This window comes from Pan troglodytes, chromosome 2 (assembly GCF_028858775.2).
Source record: "Pan troglodytes isolate AG18354 chromosome 2, NHGRI_mPanTro3-v2.0_pri, whole genome shotgun sequence".
Taxonomy (NCBI): Eukaryota; Metazoa; Chordata; class Mammalia; order Primates; family Hominidae; genus Pan; species Pan troglodytes.
In genome coordinates this window covers 56135403-56160787 of record NC_086015.1, presented here as the reverse complement: position 1 = coordinate 56160787, position 25385 = coordinate 56135403, and the positions used below count along the sequence as shown (strand labels likewise).

The window sequence follows — 25385 nt, the reverse complement described above, 5'->3', positions numbered from 1 at the left end:
GCAATTGTGGCTCACTGCAGCTTCAACCTCCCAGGCTGAAGCGATCCTCCTGTCTCAGCCTCCTGAGTAGCTGGGACTATAGGCGTGTGCCCCTACACCCAGCTAATTTTTTTTTTTTTTTGAGACAGAGTCTTGTGCTGTCACCCAGGCTGGAGTGCAGTGGCACAATCTTGGCTCACTATAATCTCTGCCTCCTGGATTCAAGAGATTCTTGTGCCTCAGCCTCCCGAGTAGCTGGGAATACAAGCGTGCACCTCCACGCCTGGCTAAATTTTGTATTTTTAGTAGAGATGGGATTTCACCATGTTGGCCAGGCTGGTCTCGAACTCGCGAGCTCAGGTGATCCACCTGCCTTGGCCTCCCAAAGGGCTAGGATTACAGGTGTGAGCCACCGCACCTGGCCTAATTTTTTAAATTTTTTGTAGAGAAAGGGTCTCCCTGTCTTGTCCAGGCTGGTCTCAAATTCCTGGGCTCAAGCAGTTCTCCTGCCTCTGCCTCCCAAAGCATTGGGATTATAGGTGTGAACTACCACGCCTGCCCCACCAAGCTTTAGCTACTTTAAAAAGGGTTCTTTTCCCCTCCCTGACTGAAAGCCAATCCAGGAGATTATGTGTTCAAAACTTGCTGGGGTGAGGGACAGTGGGCAATAATGGGAGCACTTATAATTTTCCACGTTGACCCCTCTCTGCAGGTCATTGTAGTGAGGGCCAGTGAGGTTTCTAGACCCTTGCAGGCATCAAAATTGTGTTTCCTGATGGCAGACCCAAGTCCCCTGTGCTCCCAGATGAGAGAGCAGATCTGTGAGTGGGTGGAAACAGACTTGTCCTTCTGCCACAGGATTCCTCAGGACAAGATGCCCAGGATCCCCAGAGCCTCAGTGCTTGAACTGTCCTCTGGAAGAGGGAGCTGGGTCAGTTGAGAACATCTGAACTGAGCCTCATCCGTGCCGAAGGATGGTCTATTTCTTCTTCCTAGTTCCTCTGATACTGAGAGTAAAGCACCAGCCACCTCCTGTGCTTGTCCTTAACCTCCCACATTTCCGTTTTTGGGGCACTGCCACAGGGGTTGGATTCACTTAGGGGTTTGTGGGACCCTGATTCCTGGCCCAGAGATTCTTGGCACTAGATCTTCCCTTATGCTTTGGATCTGGGGGTCCTGGGTGCCTGTGGATTTTTAAGATCTGGGTTCTCACTCCAGGTGCCTTGCCTGAGGAATTAGAGAGTTGGAGAAACAGGGAGAGGAGACCCATTTCCACCTCATCTGCCTCATAGATTTTTTAAAATTATTTGTATACATTTCAGAAGTACAAGTGCAGTTTTGTTACCTGGTATATTGTGTAGGGGTGAAGTCTGGGCTTTTAGTGTAATCATCACCCAAATAATGTACATTATACTGGTTAAGTATTTTCTCATCCCTTGCCTCATAGATTATGTGTTAGTCTGCTCAGGATGCTATAACAAAATACCATAGACTAGGTAGATTATAAATATAGAAATTTTATTTCTCACAGTTCTGGAGGCTGGGAAGTCCAAGCAAAGCACCAACGGGTTTAGTGTCTGGTGAGGGTTTGTTTTCTGCTTCATAGATGGCTCCTTCTCACTGTGTCCTCGCGTGGTGGAAGGGGCTAGCTAGATCTCTGGGGTCTCTTTCATAAGGGCACTAGTCCAAACCTGATGGCTCCACCCACATGACCTAATCACCTCCCAAAGGCCCCACCTCCTAATACTATTACTTTGGGGTTAGGATTTCAACACAGGAATTTTGGGGGACACTAGCCCTCAGACCTTGCAGCAGATTTGCTTCTCACTTGGGAGGACTTGGGTCGCTTAATGAGAACACAGATTTATGGTTTGGCATTCACTTTCTGTAGAGGGGAGAAATGTGGGTTCAACGGATTCTTAGCAAGAGTGGTGTTGTAGGTGTTTGGAGCAGGAGTGAACCCCAGATTTATATGTCTTAGAGAAGAGCCTCTCCCTTCTCCACTTGACCCCAATCCTGGCACCTAATTTTTTCAAGACCATTAAAGTTGGTAGGATGCAGTGACTCACACCTGTAATCTTAGCACTTTGGGAGGCTGAGGCAAGAGGCTGGCTTGAGCCCAGGAGTTCAAGACCAGCCTGGGTAACGTAGTGAGACCCCCATCTCTTAAAAAAAAAAAATACTATTAAAGGGAACTGTTGGCTTCCTGCCTGCTGCAGGCAAGTCAGAAGATGCCCAGGCAAGTTACCCAACTTGGAAAAGGCATGGCTTCATGGAGCCCAAACCCCCGACGCCTCAAGCTGCCCGTGCCCTTGGGCTCAGGGCATCTCTGGGGGTCAAGATGTGCCTGTTAATGTGTTGTGGCTCTCACTTTGCTCACACCCTTTGGCTGAATAGCTGGCATTGCCCACAGTCCTTTTTATCGGTGTGAATGAGAGCTTGAGGGAAATGGCAAAGCAGACCCTCTTCTAAGGGGCACCATTCCACCTCGTGTGGCTATTGTGGGGCTTTGCCGGGGCCAGGCTTTATGGGATGACTTGGGAACAGTGGGGACTTTCTTTTTCATGTTTCCTAGGACTTACCAGGTGGCCCATCTCTGGCTCCTGGGGGAAATTCATTCCTGCCCCCTATGCCACACAGAGGAGGAACTTTGAGCCCAGAGGTGACCTGCTGGTGAATAGCCTGGGCCCCAGCCAAGTCCTTGTCTCTGGGATTGAAGTGCAGGAACGCTAATAAGAGACCCCTGACTGGAAAAGAGCAAGGGGGAGTCTCCTCATTTCTCAGTGGGAAAAAGGAGCCCAGCATCCTCACCCCTGGGACAGATAACCGTGCCTTCCCCTGTGTGTGTGCACATGCATGCTCGTGTGTGGACCCCTGTCAGTGCTGCTTCAGGGTCTCCTGGTGTCTACATTCCCACAATGCTCTGTCAAGTGCACCTCCCTTGTACTCATTCGTGTAATCCCCCTGCAGACCCTGTTGTTCCAGTTCTGTGGGGCGTCTCCGGTTTACATGGGATGTACTGGGGCTGGGCACAGCATGGGGGATGCCAGGGATCTGGCTAGGCACCTTCCTGGTATGAGAAAAGGCAGCTTACAAGCATGTCTTTCCTGGAAAGGATTTTCAGGCAGCCCCACTAGGAAGGTGGAAGGTGGATACTAGAAACTTCTGGCTCTGAGAACCACTTCCAGAACTTAGTTGGCAGTAAGAGCTGCGCTGCCCTAGTATGCTCGTCTGAGCAGAGGCTGGGACCCAGCCTGAGGTGGCGTGTCTCCTGTAACCTCACGCAGGTTGTCTCAATTCTCTGCACCCCGATTTCTCCCCAGCATTCTGCATTGCGTCCTTTGTGCATTTTTCATTTCATGGGCTCACTCTGCAAAAGACCTTCCTGCAGAAGAGAGGCCACAGCAGCCTTTGCTTTGGGTGGCAGAGGCCTCCAGATAAGATGCCCCCTTTCATACTCGGGTTGCATTTTCCTCCACCTTTATCTCAATAGAATTCGTGGAAAGTGCTCTGGGTTTCTTAGTTTCAGTGGGAAGAGAGTGGATACTAAAAATAAAGAAGATTCAATATTTGTTACCAAACTACAGGTTTTGTTTTTGTTTTGTTTTTTTGTTTGTTTTTGTTTTTTGAGACGGAGTCTCTCTCTGTCACCCAGGCTGGAGTGTAGTGGCGCGATCTTAGTTCACTGCAACCTCTGCCTCCCGAGTTCAAGCGATTCTCCTGTCTCAGCCACCTGAGTAGCTGGGATTACAGGTGCACACCACCACACTGGTGAACTTTTGTTATTTTTAGTAGAGACAGTGTTTCACCATGTTGGCTGGGCTGGTCTTGAACTCCTGACCTCAGGTGATCCACCCACCTCGGTCTGCCAAAATGCTGGGATTGCAGGCGTGAGCCACCGTGCCCAGCCCCAAACTACAGTTTTTGTAGAATGTTTCCTGCTTGAAACAGAGCACCTTTGGCCAGTGGCTGGTGAGTAATGTGGTGTTTGCAAGATCCAGGAGCACCAAAGATGCCAGTGCTCCTGGAAGTGGGGCCACCCAGGCCCAGGGCAGGGTCCCAGCTCCTTTTTCTTCCAGAGGCTACCACTGACGTTATTACTAGGTACATGTTAAATAATTACTATGTTTCCAATGGGGGAGGAGTTGCCTTTGATAAGCATGAGGACAGCATTTGCAGAAATCCATTAGGAGATGCTAGCTGGGCTTCCCAGGCAGTGATGGTGAAGAGACAGGCCTTTTAACATTTGACAGTTATCGTAGTAAGCCTCCTGCAGTGGTTCTCAAACTTTAGTGTGCCTCAGAATCACTCTGAGGGCTTGTTAAAACACAGCTTGCTGGGCCTCATATCCAGAGTATCCGATTTAATAGGGAATTCACATTTCTAACAGATTTCTAGGTGATGCTGATACTGCTGATCCAGGGACTCACTTGGAGAACCACTGGTCTTTTGGAAAACAGTCTAGCCTGTTGTGACTATGGCATCCTGGGCAGGGGAATTAAGGGAAGAAGAAAGTCTCTTTATCTTCGAAGTTTCTATGACTCGTCGTGGGTACAGCTTGGGAGAGGCAATAAGAAAATCAGTGTCCCTCGCAGCCCACTGTAGTCTGCTGCTTTCCAGAAGAGGAAAAGGGTATGACCTTGGTTCTTTTTTGTGTGTTTGTTTGTTTGCTTGTTTTTGGTATTTTTTGAGACAGTGTCTTGCTCTGTCACCCAGGCTGGAGTGCAGTGGTGCGATCTCGGCTCACTGCAACCTCCGCCTCCGGAGTTCAAACAATTCTCATGTCTCAGCCTCCTGAATAGCTGGGATTACAGGCATGCACCACCACACCTGGCTAATTTTTTGTACTTTTTTAGTAGAGATGGGGTTTCGCCATGTTGGCCAGCTGGTCTTGGAACTCCTGACCTCAGGTGATCCACCCACCTTGGCCTCCCAAAGTGCTGAGATTACAGGTGTGAGCCACCACGCCCAGCCAACCTGAGTTCTAATCTCAGTGTACTGTTTAAAGAAAGCCCAGCCAGGCTTGGTGGCATGCACCTGTAGTCCCAGCTATTCAGGGCTGAGGCGGGAGAATTGCATGAGCCCAGGAGTTCAAGGCTGCAGTGAACTATGATTGCACCACCGCACTTCAGCCTGGGTGACAGCGTGAGACCCTGTCTCAAAAAGAAGGAAAGCAAGAAAGAAAGTCCACTGCTGCCCCGTGGGCCCTTTAAACCCAAAGGCATCTACCGAGCCTCTGTTTACAACCAGACAGGCAGGCGTGTGGTTTTATTACCAGCTGAGGACATCAGTAGTAAGGAAGATGGGACTTGCTGTGGCTCTGCTGTGAGCCTCTGCCTGCCCTGTTGTTCTGTCCCAGCTTCTGTCCTGCCCCTTAGTACTCCTGCCATTAGTCCAGTCACCTATTCTTGAATCTGTGTTCTCCAGGCCACCTGTCTCCTGTGTTATCCTTGGTGTCTCCCTTGCTGTCTTGATGTCCTGTCTCCCACTTCTCACCCTGCACCTGTGGATGCCTAGGCCAGCTCCCATCCTCCAGACAGCCTGCTAGGCTTTAGGGAAGCAGATGGGTGAGAGTCTCTGTCTGAGCCAGAGATGGCTTGGGTGTATATGGCTTAACATTTGAACCCCAGATGAAGGTCTTATTTGCAGAGCCTCTTTTTTTTTTTTTTTTTTTTTTTTTTTAAATTTTGAGACAGAGTCTAGCCGTTCTTGCCTAGGCTGGAATGCAATAGTGCGATCTCGGCTTACTGTAACCTATTCCTTCCGGTTCAAGAGATTCTCCTGCCTCAGCCTCCTGAGTAGCTGGGATTACAGGCACCTGCCACTACACCTGGCTAATTTTTGTATTTTTAGTAGAGACAGGGTTTCACCATGTTGGCCAGGCTTGTCACAAACTCTTGACCTCTGGTGATCTGCCCGCCTTGGCCTCCCAAAGTGTTGGGATTACAGGCATGAGCCACCGTGCCCGGCCTGCAGAGCCTCTTGAAGAGGTGCCTCCAGGTAGCAAGAGCAGAGACAAGCCCTGAAACAGCGATTAGGGTAGAGGTGGCAAGGTTGGAGTGGAAGCCAGAACTCCCTTCTCTGAACTGCCCCCTTGAGGGGCTAATGGTGTTTCCTGTCACTAGAAAAATTTCCATCCATTCTAAAAGCAAGTAGGTTCCTCTCCAGAGGAGAGTTGCATGATGTTGAGGAAGGAAGGCCTATTTAATGACTTAAACCAATGGGAGGTGTGTTCTCAGACATCCAGGGAAAAGCATATTAAGACAATCACAGTATCAGGAAGACAGAGCAACCTGACTCAGGAACTCAGACAAAGGCTGGAGGCCCTTGGGTCCAGCTCTGCGTGCATCAGTACACATTTGGCATATAAACCCAGGCACACACACTCCTTTGAGAGCTTCGTTATCTCTTTCGAGAGTTCCAGAACTGTTTTGAGTTTTCCTTTTCCCCTGGCAGCCAAAGCTTGGGCTCAGGGTTATTGGAGATTCCACATGTGCATGTGGGGAAATGAACCTGAGTCACAGGACAGAAAGTGGAGTCTCAACACTGTGATGCTTTCCTACAAGGCACACATGGCCCCAGGCAGAGCCAGGCTGCATGCCTTGAAGGACCTTTTGCTTCACACACTGGGGCCACTGCTATGACACTGCCTTTTTGCCAATAGTGATGACAGGCAGTCTAAAGCCCCATCATCACCTCTCCACAGGAGAGCCCACAGAGGCCACAAGAATCGTCTTGTAACAATTGTTTGCTGCAAAGCAGAGAGGGTGCACAAGAACCGAGGGCTTTGGCATTTAAGGATCTTTCTTCCCTTTTATTTTGTTCTTTTGTTTTCATTCTGTTTTTTTAAGCTCAGAAACCTGAAAATGAAATAAATGAGCCACAGGTAGAAATAAACCTGTCGCTTAAGTCTGACTGATTTTTGGGGCCACCATTCACTGCTCCTAGTGTTGTTGCGCTCATCCTTATAGTCTCTTTCCAGATGGCACCTCCTCCATGCAGGCTTCCTTGGGAGGCTGGCAGCTGGTGAGTTCTTCCTGCTCCACCTGCCTGGAGCACTCTCCTACCTGGAGCAGCCCCGCTCTCCTGTTGTCTGTTATTTACAGACCTAACTTTTCTCCCTGGAGGGCTGGGGCCTTGCTCTTGCCATGGTGCTCAGTATGTGTCTGACACATAAAAAATGCTCAGGAAGTCAAAGCATTCTCACGTCTGTGGGCAGCATAAGTTGAGTGTGTGAGGCTAGAGGCAGGCTGTCTTTCCTTTTGGCATTTTTGATGGTCTCAGACTAAAAGAAGGAAGCTACCTTCTGGCCTTATTTGTCAGTTTTGGGGGGCAGATGACATGGGGTGGTGTGGGCAGTGGCGGGGCAACAGAGGGTGGTAGAGTCTGCATGCCTAGATTAGAAGTTTCAGAACTTCTTTTCATTTTAAATGGAAAAAAACCCTTTGTGGTTTATATTTTCCAGATTGGACAGCAGCATTGCCATGTGGTGTAAGGGTGTTGGATAGTGCTTGTGTTTATGTTCTTATTGGTTGCCATGGAAAAAAAATCAGAATAGATGGTTTCCATGGAGATTATCTTACAATTAGTTTCTTTGAAGGTCCGGACATTGCTGCAGGATTCGCTGAGTACTCGTTGCCATCAGGGGCTTTCTCTGTGGCAGTGCTAAAGGCTGGTCAGAACGTTCCGTGGACTTAGACAAAGTCATCTGCCTCCTATGCTTGCAAATCCCAGGACACCAGAGTGGAGGTGATCCTGTGGCTGAGCTTCCTCTTGGAGTCCCACTCGCCTGGCCTCAGCTCCACAGCTCCTTTCAGTCACCAGGAAGGTTTTTTTTTGTTTGTTTGTTTTAATTAAACAAAACAAAACAAAACAGAAAAACCTTTGTATTGTGGAAATTTCAAGCTAGCACAAAAGATAGAATAATGTAACAAACCCCATGTACTACTCACCTAGCTTCAACATTCTGTTAATCTCATTTCATCTGTTTCCCCCACATTTTAAAGAAGAGTTTGAGTGGTTTTAAAAATCCCAGATATATCATTTTTTACTCCAAATAAGGCCATTTCTTAGTTATATAATAGCAGTGCTCTTATCACATCCAATGAAATTAATAGTTCCTTCATATCAGATATCTAGTCCACATTCACATTTTCCCACATTGTGTCATTGTTCAAATAAGGATGCGGAAAGCTTTGAGAAAACCTATGTTCTCTGCTCCCCCTTCCCCGACCCATGGTTCTGGTAGGCGGAGTAGCTGAGGGGGCTTTGGCCTGGAGCTGTCTTGGGCTTGGGGAAGGGGGCGCGTCTGGGCTCACACCACACTCGTGATGTCCTCCAGGAGAGTTTGGTACTGTGAGCTCCTCGCTCCTTCCTGGAGGTGGGTCAGGCACAGGTGGGCTAGCTACTGCCAGCTATCTTGGGCCAGGCATCCGCTGGGGGGCACTGGCTGTCTTTGAAGCCTGCAGGGGGAGGGAAGGGAAGACGTGATGTAACCTTGGTTCATAACAGCTGTCTGCGACTTCATTTTCCAGGAAAGGAGAGGCTGTTTGACCCCATGGGACACAGCCTTCTGCAACTCCTCCCTGGGAATCGTGGGGCTGCTGGTGGAGGGCTCTGGCTGATCTGCTCTGGTGGCTCTGAGGGCTCTGGTGGAGGGCTGCTGCTTCTGCGGGTTGGGCAGAGCCAGTCCTGGTTATCTATCTTGGCAGGCTTTGCTCGTGTCCTGTGATGCTGCACAAAGTATGAATTACGGAGCTTGGGAGTGATGCCTGGGGTGTGGTCGGTGGCTCTAACACTCTCCATTGAACTAAGTGCAAGGAGAGTTTAAAATAGCCAGCCTTTGTTCCGAGGTTTTAAAAATTCAACTCCAGTAGTTACAATGAGCTGTCTTCAAGTGGATCTATAAATAAACCGCTACTGTTCCTCTTTGTCACTGAGAGCTGTGGCGTCTCCCAGAGATGTCGGCTCTGCCGCTCGTCTTCATTAGATGCCTCATCTGTGGGGCAGCTGCAAGCGGAGCTGACACACAGAGTTTGTAATGACAGCAACACATTCCCTTTCAAAAATCCACAGTCCCCAAAAATTAACTACACAGGAAAGATAGTAACTTTGCATTGGAGAAACCTGGCAGAGAGGTCAGTGTCACCATTGATCAAGGTCAACATTCCCTGTAATAAGCCCTTCCATGTGAACCCTGTGATACTGTGCACATCACTTTTCTGGTGGTGTCCAGCATTTATAACCTGAATCTAATGATAAAACCCAAGTCAGGGAACATTTGATAAAATAACTGATCAATATTCTTCAGAAGTGTCAAGGTCATGAAAGACAAGGGAGGACTAAGGAACTGACACAGATGGGAAGAGGCTAAATACATAATAAATGCATCGGTAGAATTCTGGAACATCAGGATCTAAGGACATTAGTAGAAAAACTGGTAAAGTTCAAATGGGGTCCCTATTTTGGTTATTGGTATTGTCACAGTGTTAGTTTCCTGGTCTGATCATTGTCCTATGGTTATGTAAGACATTAACACTGGCAGAGGGATATATGGAAATTCTCTGTACTATTTTTTGCAACTTTTCTCCAATTCTAAAATTAGTTCAAAGCAGTTTAATATAAAAGAAATCTACAGTCAGCACTTGGGCTTTATCGGAATCCTTGATCTCCCTACCAGGGTACCTCGGTTCAGGTATGTGCTGTGGGAGGGTAGGCATTTTTGTCTCCAGGTATTGGGTAGATAACCCTAAGATACTCAGCACCAGCTCGTAGTGAGCCCTTGGGAGTGTACATGGAGCTGAACTGAACCAGAGCCGCCCTCAAGGAAGCAGGTGTGTGTTGAGAGGGAATGCTCCCACACAGGTGTTGGGCAGGGCGGGTTGCCTGCTTGCCTGTGTGGTGGTTTCTGAGGATGCTCCAGAGGTGCATCTGCTCCAGGAACTCCAGAACAGACTCAGCAGGAGTGTGGGCCTGGCCCAGGATGGACCTGCTTCCTCCTGAGGCTTCCTAGCCTCCACCATGCAGTCCTCCCCCTCTGTGTTCCTAAAACCGGCTCCACCTTGCTGCCCCACACCCTTGTGTGCATTTCTCACTGTAACAAGTGTGATGACCTGGAGGGCTCCAGCTTCTAAAGGCTGGGGTTGTTTTCCAGCCCGCTCTGAACCCCTCCAGGGAAGGAACCGCACATGCCAAGGCATGTTCTTGCTGCTTCCTCACTGCCTCTGCTGGTTTGAAGTTACTTAGCCGTCACCTCCCTGCTTCATCTCGCTCTCTTCTTCCTGGCTTCCCTCACCTGTGTGTGTCACTTCAGTAAGATAGACCTCTCAGATCAACTTCTTCCTCCTGGGGGCATGTCGGACACCAAATAACTTGCCATTTCTTGCCTATCAAGGCAATCCTTTCACTGTTTTGAAAAATCACCCCTTTGTGTGGGGGAAAATTCTTGGAAATGCTTGCAGAGAGAGGCTGGGGAGTCAGCAGATTGATGGGGGTCAAGCCCAGGAGTGGCCATCACAGCCCTGGGGCAGGTCCTCCATCTTGCCATGGGCCTGGGTGAGGAGAACAGAGTCTTGGTTTGTGCATACAGCATCTCCTACATGCCCAAGGCCTGCGAGCAACACAGGTGAAATAGGATGACAGGCACCTGTGATCCCTGCCTCAAAGGGACCACTTTCTGAGAGGGGATGGGGAGATGGCCTGTGGTCCTGGTTCTGTGTGTGACAAGGCCTGGAATCCAGGGGTTGGTCAGGCATGCAGATTCCCCATCCTTCATTTTAGACCTACCCCTCAACCCCTTCACGATTTTTATTTTATTTATTTATTTAGAAATAGGATCTCTCGCAATGTCACTCAGGCTGGATTATAGCTCAGTGCAGCCTCCAACTCCTGGGCTCAAGTGATCCTCCCATCTCAGCCTCATGAGTAGCTGGGACTACAGGTGCATGCCATCACACCTGGCCCCTTCACAAGTTTTAATCCAAAGGACACCATGTTGGTTTCCCATAGGCAGGGGCCTGAGGTCAAGGGGTGGCTCTGAGGCCTGACTGTGATCTGTAGTTGTGGAGCATCTGATTTGGTTTTGGAGGTTACCGTGTGGACTGTGGACCTCCAGGCCCCATGTCTCTGAACTTTCTTTTTTTTTGTTTTTTGTTTTTTTTGAGACGTAGTCTCTCTCTGTCACAGTGGCGCGATCTCGGCTCACTGCAAGCTCCGCCTCCCAGGTTCATGTCATTCTCCTGCCTCAGCCTCCCAAGTAGCTGGGACTACAGGCGCCCGCCACCTCACCCAGCTAATTTTTTTGTATTTTTAGTAGAAACGGGGTTTCACCGCGTTAGCCAGGATGGTCTCGATCTCCTGACCTCGTGATCCACCTGCCTCGGCCTCCCAAAGTGCTGGGATTACAGGCGTGAGCCACCACACCCGGCCTGAACTTTCAAAAATGACCTAGCACCTGCCCTACTCGCAGTCTGGCATGGGGAATGTGAAAAGGCACCCTGCATGTTCATACCCCCTAGATGAAAGCCAGAGGTGGGACCAAACCCCACCCTCATGCTCAGGCTGCCTGGAGGCAGGACTGGCAGGACTGCCAAAAGTTAGATGGTTTTAGGAAAGCAGAATATCTCTTGGGTTCAGGGCTATGTTTGGAATCAGAAGTTTCTTCTCCTGTTGGATTCTAGGCCAGAACCCTAAATTACAGGACAAATAAGGCTGTAGTGTATCTAGTCTGCAGATATGTGTGGTGTATTCAGTATAGGCTTCTTTTGAGCTTTGATTTGAGAAAACGCCCGTGCCTTTCCTCTTGAGAAGATGGACATGAGGCTGAGTCCACGTGAGCTCGGTGTGTTCCCTGCTTCCCTCCCCAGGGGCAGGTTTAGCAAACATGGAGGTAGACAGACATGGCTGCCTGTCAACTTTTCATGAAGGCAAATTGTCAAAGGCCTGAGGCCAGGACTAAGAAACATCTGTGTCTGTGAGTCTCCTCATCCACAGTTAGCAGGCTGTACAGTGAACAGTCCAATCGAAGATTCAGTTGAAAATATTTAATCATGGGGGTGTGTTTGTGTCCATTTCTTCCAGTTTTGCACAGGGCAGCCCTGCTTTGGAAATGTAGTGACGTGCCTTGGTTTTCGGTGAGCAGTGGTCAGACATGCTGTTCACCTGGGTCTGTACAGGAAGGGTGAGTGAGATAGTCCAGCTCTTGGCCCCAGGTCACCTTCTTCTCCCCTCTCTTGCCTAGAATCAAGCTTTGGACCAGTTCCTGGATGCTTTTGTTTATTACAGTTTCAGTTTCAGGAGCGGGCTGGGCAAAGGGCATGGTCCAGTGTTAGAAATTAAAAGAAAAGTAGAAAGTTCCACCTTGAGCAGGTGTTAAGAATTGTCCATTTCAACCCCTAAGAGGGGTGTGTTCCATCTCTGCTCAAGCTCCAGCGTGCTGACCAGCTGTGTGCAGACCTTGCTCCTGACTGCCAAGCTGTGTACAGACTCCTAAGCAGTGGAGGCCTGACACTCCATGGACTGCATGGCTGCTGCTTGGGAGGCCCTGCCTGGGAATCTCTGCGGCTCTCTCAAATTCCACTGGGAAACTGGGGCTTTGGGAATTGAACTGCATTGAGTTATGACTCTGGCTTTGCATTTGGAAAATGTAATTCCCAGACTGATGATGGACCTTGTGGGCCTCACCTGGGGTCTTCAGCCTTGGGTTTGGCCCATTGGTAATGCCCAGTGGAGAGCTGGTGATTTTCACCTTGAGGGCAGAGTGGCAGTGATGGACGGTGTCAACTGTGTCCTGTGATGGGTAGGTTGGTCCCCTAAGGACATTTTAGTTGTAACCACATGTTTTTTGTTTTCAGTCCGGCTTTATAATTTACGAATAGTAACATTCACCATTTTAGAAAGCGAGCAGTTCTCTGAGTTGTGACAGAAACAGTCATGTAACCACCACCACAATCAAGATATAGAATCTTTCCATCATCCCAAAATGTTCTCTTTTGCTTCTCTGTAGTCAATCTACTCACTCCACCCCCAGCCCCAGGCAATCATTAATCTGCTTTCTGTCACTATTGATTAGTTTGTATTTTTTAGACTATGATATAAATGGAATTATACAGTTATGTATTCTTTTTGGTCTGGTTTCTTTCACTCAGTCTAATTATTTTGAGATTGACCCACATTGTTATATGTATCAGTAGTTCATTCCTTTTTATTTAATCAAATGGATATACCACAGTTTTGTTTTGTTGGTGAGCATTTGGGCTATTTGCAATTTTTGGCTATTATAAATAAAGCTGCCATGAACGTTCATGTACATATTTTTCTATGGAAATATGCTTCCATTTTCTTGGGTAAATACGTAGGAGTGGAATGGCTGGGACATATAATAGGTGTATGTTTAGCTTTTTAATAACTGTCAAACTTTTCAAAATGGTTATGCCATCTTACGTTCGTGCCAGCAGTATATGAGAGTTCAAGTTGCTCCACCTCCCTTCCAACACTTGGCATGATCAGTTTTTTTTTACCTTTAGGCTATTCTAATACGCATATAGTTGTATGTCGCTGTGGTTTTAACTTCCATTATCCTAATGATTAATGATGTAGAGCATCCTTTTTAACATTTCTGCTCTTTCAAAGAGCAGAAGTTTTGGATTTTGAAGTTCATTTTATCAATTTTTTCTTTTATGGATCATACTTTAGGTGTCATATCTAAGGAATATACCCAACCCAAGGTCACAGAGATTTTCTATGTTTTACAGGAAAAATGTGTATCAGTTTTATAGTTTTAGGTTTTGGTTTTTGTTTTTTATTTTTATTTTTTGAGACGAAGTCTTGCTTTGTTGCCCAGGCTGGAATGTGTTGGCACAATCTCGACTCACTACAACCTCTGCCTCCCACATTCAAGCGATTCTTCTGCCTCAGCCTCCCTAATAGGTGGGATTACAGGTGCCCGCCACCACACCTGGCTAATTTTTGCATTTTAGTAGAGATGTGGTTTTGCCATTTTGGCCAGTCTGGTCTCAAACTCTTGACCTCAGATGATCCACCTGCCTCAGCCTCCCAAAGTGCTGGGATTACAGGCATGAGCCATTATACCCGGCCTTACAGTTTTAGATTTTACACTTAGGTCTATGATCCATTTTGAATTAGTTTCTGTATGTGGTGCAAGGTATGTACCGAAGTTCATTTTTTTGCATGTGGATGCTCAGTTGCTTAATCAACTGTTGGAAATACTAACTTGTCTGTACTAAGTTGTTTGTGCACCTTTATTAAAAATTAACTGGCCGGATACTGGTCTAGAGTTTCTGGATTCTCTTTGTTCCATTAATGTACGTGTCTATCCTTTTACCAATACCACAGTGTCTTCGTTAATATAGTTTTAGACTAAGTCTTGAAATCATGTAGTGTGATTCCTCTAATTTATTCTTTTTTTCAAAATTATTTTGGCTTTTCTAGTTCCTTTGCCTTTCTGTGTAAATTTTAGAATCAACTTCTTGATGCCTATAGGTGATTTGGGAGGAAATTGACATCTTTACAACATTGAGCCTTTAATACGTGAACATGATATATCTCTTCATTGGTATAGGTCTTCAATTTTTCTCATTAGTGTTTTGTAGTTTTCAACATACACATTTTGCACATATGTTGTTAGATTTATACTAAAGCATTTTGTAGTGTGTTGAATGGGAGCCTCCCTGAAAGATATGTCTACATCCTAACCCCCAGAAACTGTGAAGATGACTTTACTTGGGGGAAAAGATCTTTGTGGATGTAATTAAGAATCTTAAGGTGAGATTGTCTTGGATTGGTGGTCCTAAATTGAATGACAAGTATCCTTAGAAGAGCCACACAGAAGAGAGCCACACAGAGAAAGGAGATGAATGCCATGTGAAGACAAAGGCAGAGATTGGAGTTATGTAGCCATAAGCAAAGGAATTATGGAGCCACCAGAAGCTGAAAGAGGGAAGGCAGCATTCTCCCTTAGTGCCTCCAGAGGAAATGTGGCCCTGCCTTGATTCAGACTTCCAGAACTGTGAGAGAATTAATTTAGATTGTTTTACGCCATCAAATGTGACAATTTGTTACAGCAGCCCTAGGAAACTATTAATAATATATACTTCATGTTGTTTTGGTGCTATTGAAAAGATAATGGCCAAGAATTTTCAAAAAATAATGAAAGGCATCAAACCATAGTTCCAGGAAGCTCAGAGAAACAGCAAACAAGCTGGAGAAAAACAAAACAAAACAAAATCCTAGATGAGTTATATTCAAACTTCTGAAAACCAAGGATTAAGAAAGAAATCTTGAAGGTAGCCAGAGAAAAAAAGACATATATATGTGGATCAAATGTAAGAATTATGAAGAATTCTCGTGAAACTATACAAACTGAAAGAGTAACATCTTTAAAGTTTGAAAGAAAAACTGCCAACCCAAAGTTCTGTACTTAGCAAAAATATTTTAGCAATGATGGGGAAATAAGACCTTTTTTTTCCCCTCCAGACAAACCAAAGCTGACAATTTTTTACCAGCAAATTTGTATTATAAGAAATATCTAATTTCTCTCTCTTCTCCTTCTAGGATTCCAATTGTCCATGTATTAGAGACAGTATTGTCTTGTAGCTTATGGAAGCTCTGTTCTGTTTTATCCCTCTGTGTTTCAGTTTGAGGAATTGATCTATCTTTAAGATCACTAATTTATTTTCCCATTGAGCCCATTATAGCCATACTTCTCTGTTACTGGGTTTCTTATTTCTTTTGTTTCCATTTGACTCTTTCTTATAATTTCTGCCTTTCTGCTGAAATTCTCCATTTGATCATGTGTGTTATTCAGTAGAGGCTTTACCATATTAATCATAGTTATTTTAAATTTTGTATCTCATAGTTTCAACATCTAGGTCATCTGAGTCTGCTTCTACTGACTGCTTTGTCTCTTGACAGTGGGGTTTTTTTTCTCCCTGCCTTTTTGTGTCTCATAATGTTTTATTAAATGCCAGGCATCATGCTTAGGACAGTAAAGACTGAGGTAAATAGTCTTATCAGGAGTTGAGCTTAGTTTAGTGTTACCTAACGTACCTAGGATGAGGTCTGGTTGATGGAGGATTTTCTCAGTCATTTTCCTCACTCTCACCTTTCAGCCAGCCCTGTGGGCGTGCCCCTCAGAGGGGCATGCTTTTTTCCATGTTCTTGGCCCTCCTCCCTAGATAGGCTGCTGTTGCTTATTGCTTGGTGCTTGATATATTTTTTTTTTTTTTTTGCTGAGGGTTGGGGTGGGCCCTGTTGTCTTGACCCAGCTTCAGTCTTAAGCAGACTCTGTCTCCCTGGGTCTCAAAAGTGAGACATTCTTAGCGGTCCTGCTCCTTCCTCATTCAAAGGAGACCTTGATAATCTCAGCTCAGGATAGTTTCCTGCCTCTCCCTCAAGGGAAGAGGTGTTTTTATATTTGCTTTTCCCTAGTAGCTTCAGGATGCTCTTCTACAGGGGAGAGGTCCTGGCAGGGCTTCATACCTTTCCTTACTCACTCTCCTCTCCTAGGCCTGCACCTCCAAGAACGGTTTTCTTCCATCTACTGTTCTGCCCCCATTTTTTTTTTGTCATGAAAGCCCAGTGGAGGTCTGTGAAGGAGAACCTGTGCATGGGTGCAAGCTCTACTTGTGTCTGTGGCACCTGGGGGTTCTGCACTCTTACCCTAGTCTGCGCTTGGTCTCCAGCAGTTTGTTAAAACTGTAACTTACCCACTCGTATGGCATTTGGTGTCTCTTCTCCTCATGCTTTGCCATAGGTGACCCACAGCTGATGCTCACTTTCTATTTTCCTTGGAAGTGTCTGTCTTTCCTTAGATTTCAGGCTACTGGTTGCTCTGTGACTTCAGCTCTCTGATTTAAGAGAAGTTATGATTCTTTTAGATTGTCAGTCTTTTTCTTGTTAGGATGGAATTAACACTTTCCCCAGCTTTATATATCCTAGGCAGCAGCTCCTTATCCATACTTGTATCTTGATGGAAGAGTGAGATCACGGTCAATTCAGAGACCTCTCAAGAAGTCAACTCCAGATGGGTTGATTTCTTGTCACAAGGAAGATCTACAAGCTGTTTCTTTTGTTTTTAATGAAATGTTATGGTTTGGTTCCTCATGTGTCTGGGTAGCTGAGTATCAGCCACAGACATTTAGGCAATTCCTACTGTGTGTGAAGTGCTGAGCTCCTGGTGGTGTATGAAAAGCAGGCAGCAGAGGAAACAGGAACTGAGGTGGGCAACACATTAACCAACTGTGAGAGGCCAGAGTCTGACCCCAGGGTGGCATGAGAGGAGACACCTGCAGACCCCAAGTGATATTTCCCAAAGTTAGAGCCATCTCTTCAGAGTCACCTTTTTTTGTTTTGGTATTAAGATGTTTATATTTGGCAAAAGTGAAATGTTGTTGAATTGGTGTAGGCCTATACGAGTATATGTGTGGATTAATCTTTGTTGTTATTTTAGTGAGCATTACTTTTTCTTTTGAGACGGAGTCTTGCTCTGTTGCCCAGGCTGGAGTGCAGTGGTGTGATCTCAGCTCATTGCAACCTCCACCTCCTGGGTTCAAGTGATTCTTCTGCCTCAGCCTCCCGAGTAGCTGGGATTACAGGTGCCTACCACCATGCCTGGCTGATTTTTGTATTTTTAGTAGAGATAGGGTTTCACCATATTGGCCAGGCTTGTCTTGAACTCCTGTCCTCAAGTGATCCACCTGCCTTGGCCTCCCAAAGTGGTTGGGTTACAGGTGTAAGTCACCGTGTCTGGCCTCTTTGTGTTATTTTATTCATGTTATACTTAACTGAGAACCACCAGGCAAAACCCCTAGGACTCTTTGATGTTGAACAGACAAAATGCTGATGTGACTTTTGCATTTAAATGCTGCTTGGGTTATTCTGCCACTGTCATTACTCATGGCTCTGGTACGACTGTCTCTTCCCACTCTTGTGTGTCATTTTCTTATCTCTGCTTTCTTGCTTATTTGCCCAGCTCTCAGGGAAATGCCACAGCTCCAGAGTGCTGGCATGCAGGTGAGTGGCTACAGAGCTGTGAGGGGTGGGGCTGCTGGCCCTTTGCTGCAGTGCAGACATTGGGGAGGATTCATTACACAGGAATTTTACCTCGGTGGGCCCTGCTCTTTGAGGTGTTGAGTGTTTGTGGAGGGCCTGCTCTGAGTTCAGCTCTGTGCTGGGCAATCATTCCAGGGCAGCTGGGTTGGGGAAGCGACGCAAAAAGCATTAGACCTAGGATTCAGAGGCCTCCATGGGGACGTTGGAGAGGAATTGTGCACATGGAAGCCCAGCTGCAGTCAATGTCACCTGCCAGAGGCTGTCTCATGTCCGGGAAGAGCCTGCACTTTGGGTTCAGATCCCAATTCTGTTATTTGCTGGGTAACTTAGAACAAGTTACTTAACCTCTTTGAGCCCAAGGGTCCATATCTGAAAAATAAGGTTAATAATGCCTATTGGGAAGGGCCATCATAAGGATGAAGTGAGGTTACACGTATTAAGTGAGGTGACATTAAATGAGGGCACACAGTGGATGGCAAGTAAACCATGGCAATTGCTGGACTGGTGGAGTGTTAAGTGCTGTGATGTTTTCTGATGGGAGTGGGCAAGGAGGCAGGGAAATGGCTCAAGGCAGCCCTAGAGTTTGAGGCTGGTTACCTTTGGACAGTCGTTTTCTGACTGAGCCTTAGTTCTCTTTATTGTCAAATGGAGACAGCCCATGAAAGTGTGGTATAGGTGGGAAAACATGGTGGCTGCCGCAACCCTCTGTTGTAAAGGCCACCTCTCCAGCTTGGAGCGCCATGGCTGCTGTCTTTAATACTCCCTTGGAGCTGGCTCAGCTTTGGCTCATCCAGGAGGGTTTCTATTGCTAAAGTCAGTGGTACTCACCCTGCCTCCCTGCAGCATCCACTGTGCTTCCAGAGGCTGAGCTCAGCACTGTCCATTTCTGGGCCATTCTGCAGAAACTCACATTTTCCATTCCCTCCTTCCTAGGCAGCCAGCAGCACCAGACTCTGGCCCATTCCATGACAATGCTGGCTGTGGGACAGAAGAGTTCCCTGCTCACACCCTTCCTCCAGTGGAAGAGTGTGTGTCTGCACTGCTAGGGGGTCCTCTGGAAGGAGTGGGCACAGCACTGAACATTTCTTAAGAAAGGCCTGCTGGTAGCTTCAGATAAGCACCTCTCACAGCCCAGCCGTTTGAAGGACTGGCCCAGTCTTCATCCCTATTTTATAGATGAGGAAATGGAGGCCCAGAGCTGGTCAGTGACTGTCTGAGTCACCATTCCTCACCACTGCACTCTGCTGTGTCTCCTGACAGAACTGCCTTAGTCTGGGGGCCACTGTGGTAGGCTGAAGTCTCTCCTGGCAAGGCTGGTGGACTTCTGAAATTTCCTTTTGGGATGGGCTTCTGGGTAAGCATTGAGATCTGAAGCACATTGATTCCTGGAGGACTGGAAGAGACCCAGCCCTGATGGCCGAAGTCTTAGAAATGGCCACGGAAGTGGCCGACATGCTGATGATAGGCGTGTGGACACGGTGCTGCTCATGCTGTCAAGAACATCCCTCTGGCTCATGTCTCACATTCAAGTTCTCCTGTAGCTACCATGAGGGCCAGCATTTTTCCAAGTTCAAATCAGCATGCCCTTGAAAGTTTGTGATCTATGAGAATAGAATACTTACCTAATAAAGGAAAACATGCAGGTAGGGTCCATGTGCTGAACCACATTCCCACGGGAACAAGTCCACAGAGGAACTGCAGGCTCTAAGACCAGCCCTGCCCTTGGACACCCTTGGCTCCAGCATCCCGCCCACTGAACATGTGCACAGCACTTCCTCGGTCCACAGAAGCCTTTGTGCATAAGGCAAGGAGCTGACTTTGCTGAATTTAGGGGCTGAAGGGCCTTACGCAGAAACACTAAGCCCCTCACCTCCTGGAGTCCTACCTGAAGCAGCCCAGGGGTGCCTTTCCTGTGGATTCTGATTCCTGCCAGCCATGTGCCAGCCTGGGACATGCACACAGAAATCTTTGTTTTTCCAGGGGATCTGGGCCAGGGTGGGGTTGGAACACCCCTCTTCCCGCCACACACACACTTCCACCAAGTTCTGGGCCACAGCTTCTTGGGCCTGGGAAAGGCATTGTGAAGCCTGGCACATCCCCATGTTGAAGGGTGGGGAATTAGAGTTGAGCTGACCAGGAAGAGGAGGGACTTCAGGCCCAGGCCAGGCTTCAGCATCTCTGGACTCACCTGGATGCCTGCTGGTGGGTGCCAGCTGCTTGAAGATATGGGAGGCAGCTAGCCTCCCTGAGGGGCTCCAAGAGCAGGCTGAGGCCACTCACTGGCCTACCTGCCCTCCTCCCCACGCCCCTTCCTGCCTGGATCACGAGGCGTTCTGATTCCACTCCCCACTTAAGGCCTCTGCCTGGAAAGGTATGTGTGTGGACCCAGATGTGGGAACACTGCCACGCTGCTGTTTCTCACTGACACTTGGAGCTTACCTTCTCAAATTTGCTGGTGGTTTTCCCTTTCATCCTTTGGAGGGGCTATTCCTCTCACAGTATTTCTTCAAGCACTGGATAGACTGAGGAACTTTTCTCTTTCTGTCTTTAGCCAGAAGTGGACTTCCCTGTCCCCCCAGGCAGAGGCAGGAGTGTGGAGTCTGTGCAGAGCCAGCCCCAGGAGCCCGTGAGTGTGCCCCAGACACTGACTAGCACGCTGGAGCACATTGTGGGCCAGCTGGATGTCCTCACTCAGGTAGGCCACACTGTGGGTTCACCCGTCATCCCGTCATCTGCACTTGGTCCCGCATTTGGACCGTTTGAAGTTGGACAACAGGTGCTGGATTTTTAAAAACATAATTATAACGGACCTGTTTTCCAGTCCATATTAATGACATTGCAGAGCCTTCCCGGGGATCCTGGCTCTTGGAGCCATTCAAGCCCTGGCCAGACCACTAGACTCCAAAATCCCCAATGCTGGGTACTACTGGAGTGTGCTCACCTAGAGCTGGCCTGGGCCACTGAAGAGCTTTGAAAGAAACACTGTGTTTGTTTATTCCTCCCACTCTTTGCTGGATGGGCACTGCAGGGGCATGCCAGGGAACTGAGTAGTGAGTCAGGGCTTCTGAGAGCCTAGGCTCTGAGTTTGAGCCTGGACCTTTCCTTATCCTCTGTGCAACCTTGGGGGAAATCCCTTCAGTTCACCAAGCCCTGGTATGTTTATCTGTAATGTGCTGGTGGTTGTGGGCTCTGCCTGCCACATTCATGGTGAGAATTAAGGGAGATGAATCTGGGAAATGTTTGACCCATGCCTGGCCCTAGGTAGCTGCTCAATAAATGTTAGTTGTGGCCCTGACCACCCTCGTCACTGAGATGGATATGGGCCCTGCCCTCTGGAGCATAGGTTGGCAGCCATAACACAGGCTCGTAGTGTAGCAGTTTCAGTAAGAGCAAAATCCCTTGACAAGAGGTGGTGGCCAGCAATAGGGGCATGCTTGGCAGGGCCATCTCACCCGAGGGAGGAAGAGAGGTCCTGGCTGCCTGCGGCTCTGGAGAGGCCATGGGCACGTCCAGGGAATGAGTGAAGCTCCAGGTGGCTGGCATGTGGATATGTGGTCTTGGGGTGGGGGGCAAGGCAGGATTTAGAGGTTCCCCAATTCCTCATCTCCTTGGCTCCTGAGGCCAGGCGGGGACTCTGCAGATCCTCCTTTACCATGCCAGCACATGGGTAGAGCGAGGCTGCAAGAGGGACACATGTGGCCCACGAGGAAAAGAGGTGTTAAAGCCAGGGGGTGGGGGATGGGGAAGCAAGGAAGAGTGGTCTCCAGTCCAGCTCACATGAAGGACGCAAAGGACCCTTGATGTCACTAACGGAAATGGAGCTGAGATGGCATGGTATCCTTTCCCCAGCTTGGGATAGGGGCTAAGTGAGAAAAGCTCTTCCAGGGTGTGTCATCATAGCCCAGCTGGGATGGCACACCTTGGGCCCACTGAAGAAAGCACTCTTGAAGGGAAAGGCCAGGTGTCATGACTGGGGGCTGTGGGACTCCAGGGCCCAGTGTACAGACCTTGCTGAGAGGCTGCTAAGCCCTGAGAAGAAGGCATGTGCTGAGAGAGATGTGAGCAGCATGCAAAGACTTAAAAGCCACCCCACTTCAAACCCGTCAGCAACTGCCTCATGTTTTTCACAGCCTCGCCAAGTGAGAGATTAGGGGAGGTGGAATCAATTAGAACTTTATAGGATAAAATTGGAAATTAAGTCTGAGAAGGTGGTTAAAAATAGCTTCATTGGATCCAGAGGAGTATAACACTAAAAACATTTCCTGTCACTGTGTTTTAGGGGTGCACATGGAAGGTTTTGTTATGTGTTCACAGTTAGGAGTACGATAGTAACTTTTAAAAAACTTGCATCGCAGAGAGTAAGTGAAGGCTGGCCTGTGGCCTGTGGCCTTTGGCCCATGGCTGGGTGTCTGGATGTCTCAATGCTTCTGTGGCACCCTGGTCCTGCCTCACACCATTCAGCCCCTTTGCAAATCCAACTGGCAGGCCACCCCCGACCAGATGCCAACAATATCAGCCAGTCACCTGCTTTGCAAAACTGACAGTGTCTGTGTGTTTCTGGATGCCATAAAGCGAGGCATGTTCTTGACGGACTCAATGTGTCCCGAGGAAACTTGAGTTCTGCAGATGAAGCACCAGTTGAGGTCTTAAAGTTCAACCCATTTTCAGAACTGTGCATAGCACCTTTGTGCTAATCCTGGCAAGTTCTCCTTGGGCTTGACTGTTGGTTGTCTTCTAGGCCAACCTTTCTCTCCTGGAGATGGGGCTTTCTCTAGCTGAGATGTTCCAGCCACAGCCAGAGCTATCTCCACCAGGGGGTTGAAAGTTTCCCTGTGCCTTTCTCTTGGCATTGGCCCAGCAGAGGCAGGCCCACAGCAGGCCCCGCTCTGGATGGTCCAGACTGACCCAGCCCTCCCCTGAAGCTTAGTGCCAGGCGGCCACCACCATCCGTCTTCCCAAGCGGCTTGTTCAGCTGGGCTTCCTACTTGGTCTGTGGATATTGGTCTCGGGTGCCACCCCATCAGCAAGCACTCCTCGCTGTCTGCCCAGTCCTGAAGAGCCTTTGTGTTCTGGAGGGGTAGGATGCCCAGCCACCCCAACACTGATTCCTACTACAAAGTCATCCATGTGAATTGTGCTGTTCTCCTCTGTTGCCCCCACCATCCCTTCCCTCCCCCACAGGGAAGTCTACTTCAGAGTGGCCTTTGAGAGGGAAGCTGCCTTCTGGGTCCTTCAGGCCTCCATCCTGCAGAACATCCTTCTAGGGGAGAGCCATGGGGATGCAGCGGGCAGTAGCCAGGGATGTTTTCTGAGTGAGTCACAGAGTCTCCAGCCCCTGGGTAGGACACCCTATTTCAGAGGCTCACAGTCTTCAAAGCCTGCCTTCCTGTTCAACAGGCTGGTATGGCCCCATGTGGCGAGGTCACCTCTGTGGATGTTTGTGGCCTGTCTGGCACCAGTCTGAGGGTCAGGGACCCAATCTCAGTCCTCCCCAGGGTGACCCCTTCAGCGGCTCCTCTGTGTAAAGGAAAGGCCTGGAAGCCAGGAAGCTGAGTGAGCCAATGGAGAGGAGTGGCTCAGGCTTTGTCTGGCTTCCCCATTGCCTAGCTCAGCGACCTTGGGCAAGTCAATTTGAGTCTGTGTGCCTTACTTTCCAAATCTGGAACACAGAGCTGATAATAATACCCACTTCATAGGCCTCTTGGGAAGCTCCTTGAATAGTACCTGACAACGCCGTGCACTGCTGATGTGTTGGGTGCTGCTCCTGTTGTTGCCATTGTCGTTATCCAAGGCTTGGGGGCCAGGGGGATCTGCATGACAGCACCAGAAATAGCTCTCCCAATTTTCCACTGCCTCATGAAGCTAGACCCTTCCCTACCCAGGAGAGCCATTCCTTGGCCCTCAGAGCAGAGGTGGCAGGTTCCTTCCGTGCACACACATTCACTGAGCCCACTCTGTGTGGTGGGCCCTGTGTGAGACCCAGTCCCACCTTCAGGAAGAACTCAGGACTGAATCTGCCGAGGTCAGAGCCAGGCCTCCCCAGAGGAGCCGGCAACTGGAATCACTGGAAACAAGTGGGAGTCCAGACACCGGGTCAAGGCCATGGGTCCTCTGGTGTGGGGTAACAGAAGCAGCAGCCCAGGAGTTCGCCCTCACCTGACGGGACACTAGGCAAAGTCGAGGCCTGACCCATGCTGAGGGTCTGGGGTAGAGTGGAGATGGGGACACAGAGAAGTTGAGACGCGAGCAAGGGCAGTGCTATCATGGCTCCATCCCAGGGGCGATGAGACAAACAGCACTTTGGCTGGCCCCTGCAAGGCTCCTGGTCTCCGGAGCAAGCCGGCAAGTGGGGCAGCTTCCCCCAGCCTTCCCAGGCCAAGAGGCCTTTCAGATGAAGAGGAAACCAAACTGCCCTTGGGACTTGCACAGCATCAGAAACCCTTTAACTCCAGAAATGGGGTTGGTGTTTTACTTTTTTATGAAAGCCTTTTTTATAAAATCCATACATTATTTTTCAAAAGTGTATTTATATGGGGAAAATAGACTTTGGGGTGACCTTGTGAGCCGAGCAGGTGCAGTCTTCAGGCCTCCCCACGTAGTTGTTTTAGATGAAAAGTCCTCAGAGTGTGGGGATCACATAGTCATCATAGTTGTCATCCTCCTGGTTTTTATCTGAGGCCTGCCACTTTCCAAGGACTTCCCTTTGTGGACCTCACTTTATCCTCCCACCTGGTGCGTGGCAGCAACATCATGCCAGGTGCAGATAATGTGTTAATAATGGCTTGTTGTGCCTGAACCAGCCTCGGGGTCCAGCCAGCCTGGGGCTTCTCCAGGAGGCCAGGTGATCCTGATCTCAACCACTGTGGGCCAGAGCATCCCTAGCTTCCCTTGCCAAACAGTTTTGGTGCAGTTAGGGATGGCTTCATCAAGAAATTCTGCAAACCAAACTTGACCTCCCTGAAAGGTAAGGCCAGAAGCTCTTGCCCAGGGCTCTGTGATCAGAGAGCCCAGCAGGCCGAGTCCCTTAGGTCACCAGCCAAAGAACAGACACACCCTTGCCCTGGCCTGCCCCTGTGTGGGTATGACCCCTCCTTGCCCCAGCAAACACTGAGCTTGCTGTTTGGGGCATCACTGGTTTCTTCGCTAAGCTTCTCTGGGCCCTGATCCCAGCTGATGCCATGCTTTGAGCAGCTGGGGTTTGTTCAGCTTTACACATCCCCACCAGCTGTGGGGAGCAACTGTTCCTCCTTGAGTTTCAGGGCTGCTCTGTTCACCCAGTGAGCCACCTGCCCGTCAGCCTGGGCACACCTCCACCATTCATCACCTGGGTGACCTTG

At 48.6% G+C, this 25385-nt stretch overlaps 1 protein-coding gene across 15 annotated transcripts in view; it reads left to right on the top strand.

The window, feature by feature from the left end:
- POC1A (POC1 centriolar protein A) overlaps window positions 1-25385 on the top strand; it is a 79630-nt gene that overhangs the window by 37586 nt on the left and 16659 nt on the right. For 9 of the 15 annotated variants that reach the window (XM_063806806.1, XM_016941216.4, XM_016941217.4 and 6 more), the window contains one exon: window positions 20600-20743. The exons of 2 other annotated variants lie outside the window; for them this stretch is intronic. In XM_063806806.1, coding sequence (XP_063662876.1) covers window positions 20600-20743 — 144 coding nt within the window. Of the gene's footprint in view, window positions 1-4369; window positions 4612-17968; window positions 18010-18981; window positions 20420-20599; window positions 20744-25385 lie in introns of all 15 variants that reach the window. 4 more of the 15 variants (XR_001713353.4, XR_010155598.1, XR_010155597.1 and 1 more) reach the window with 4 other exon arrangements.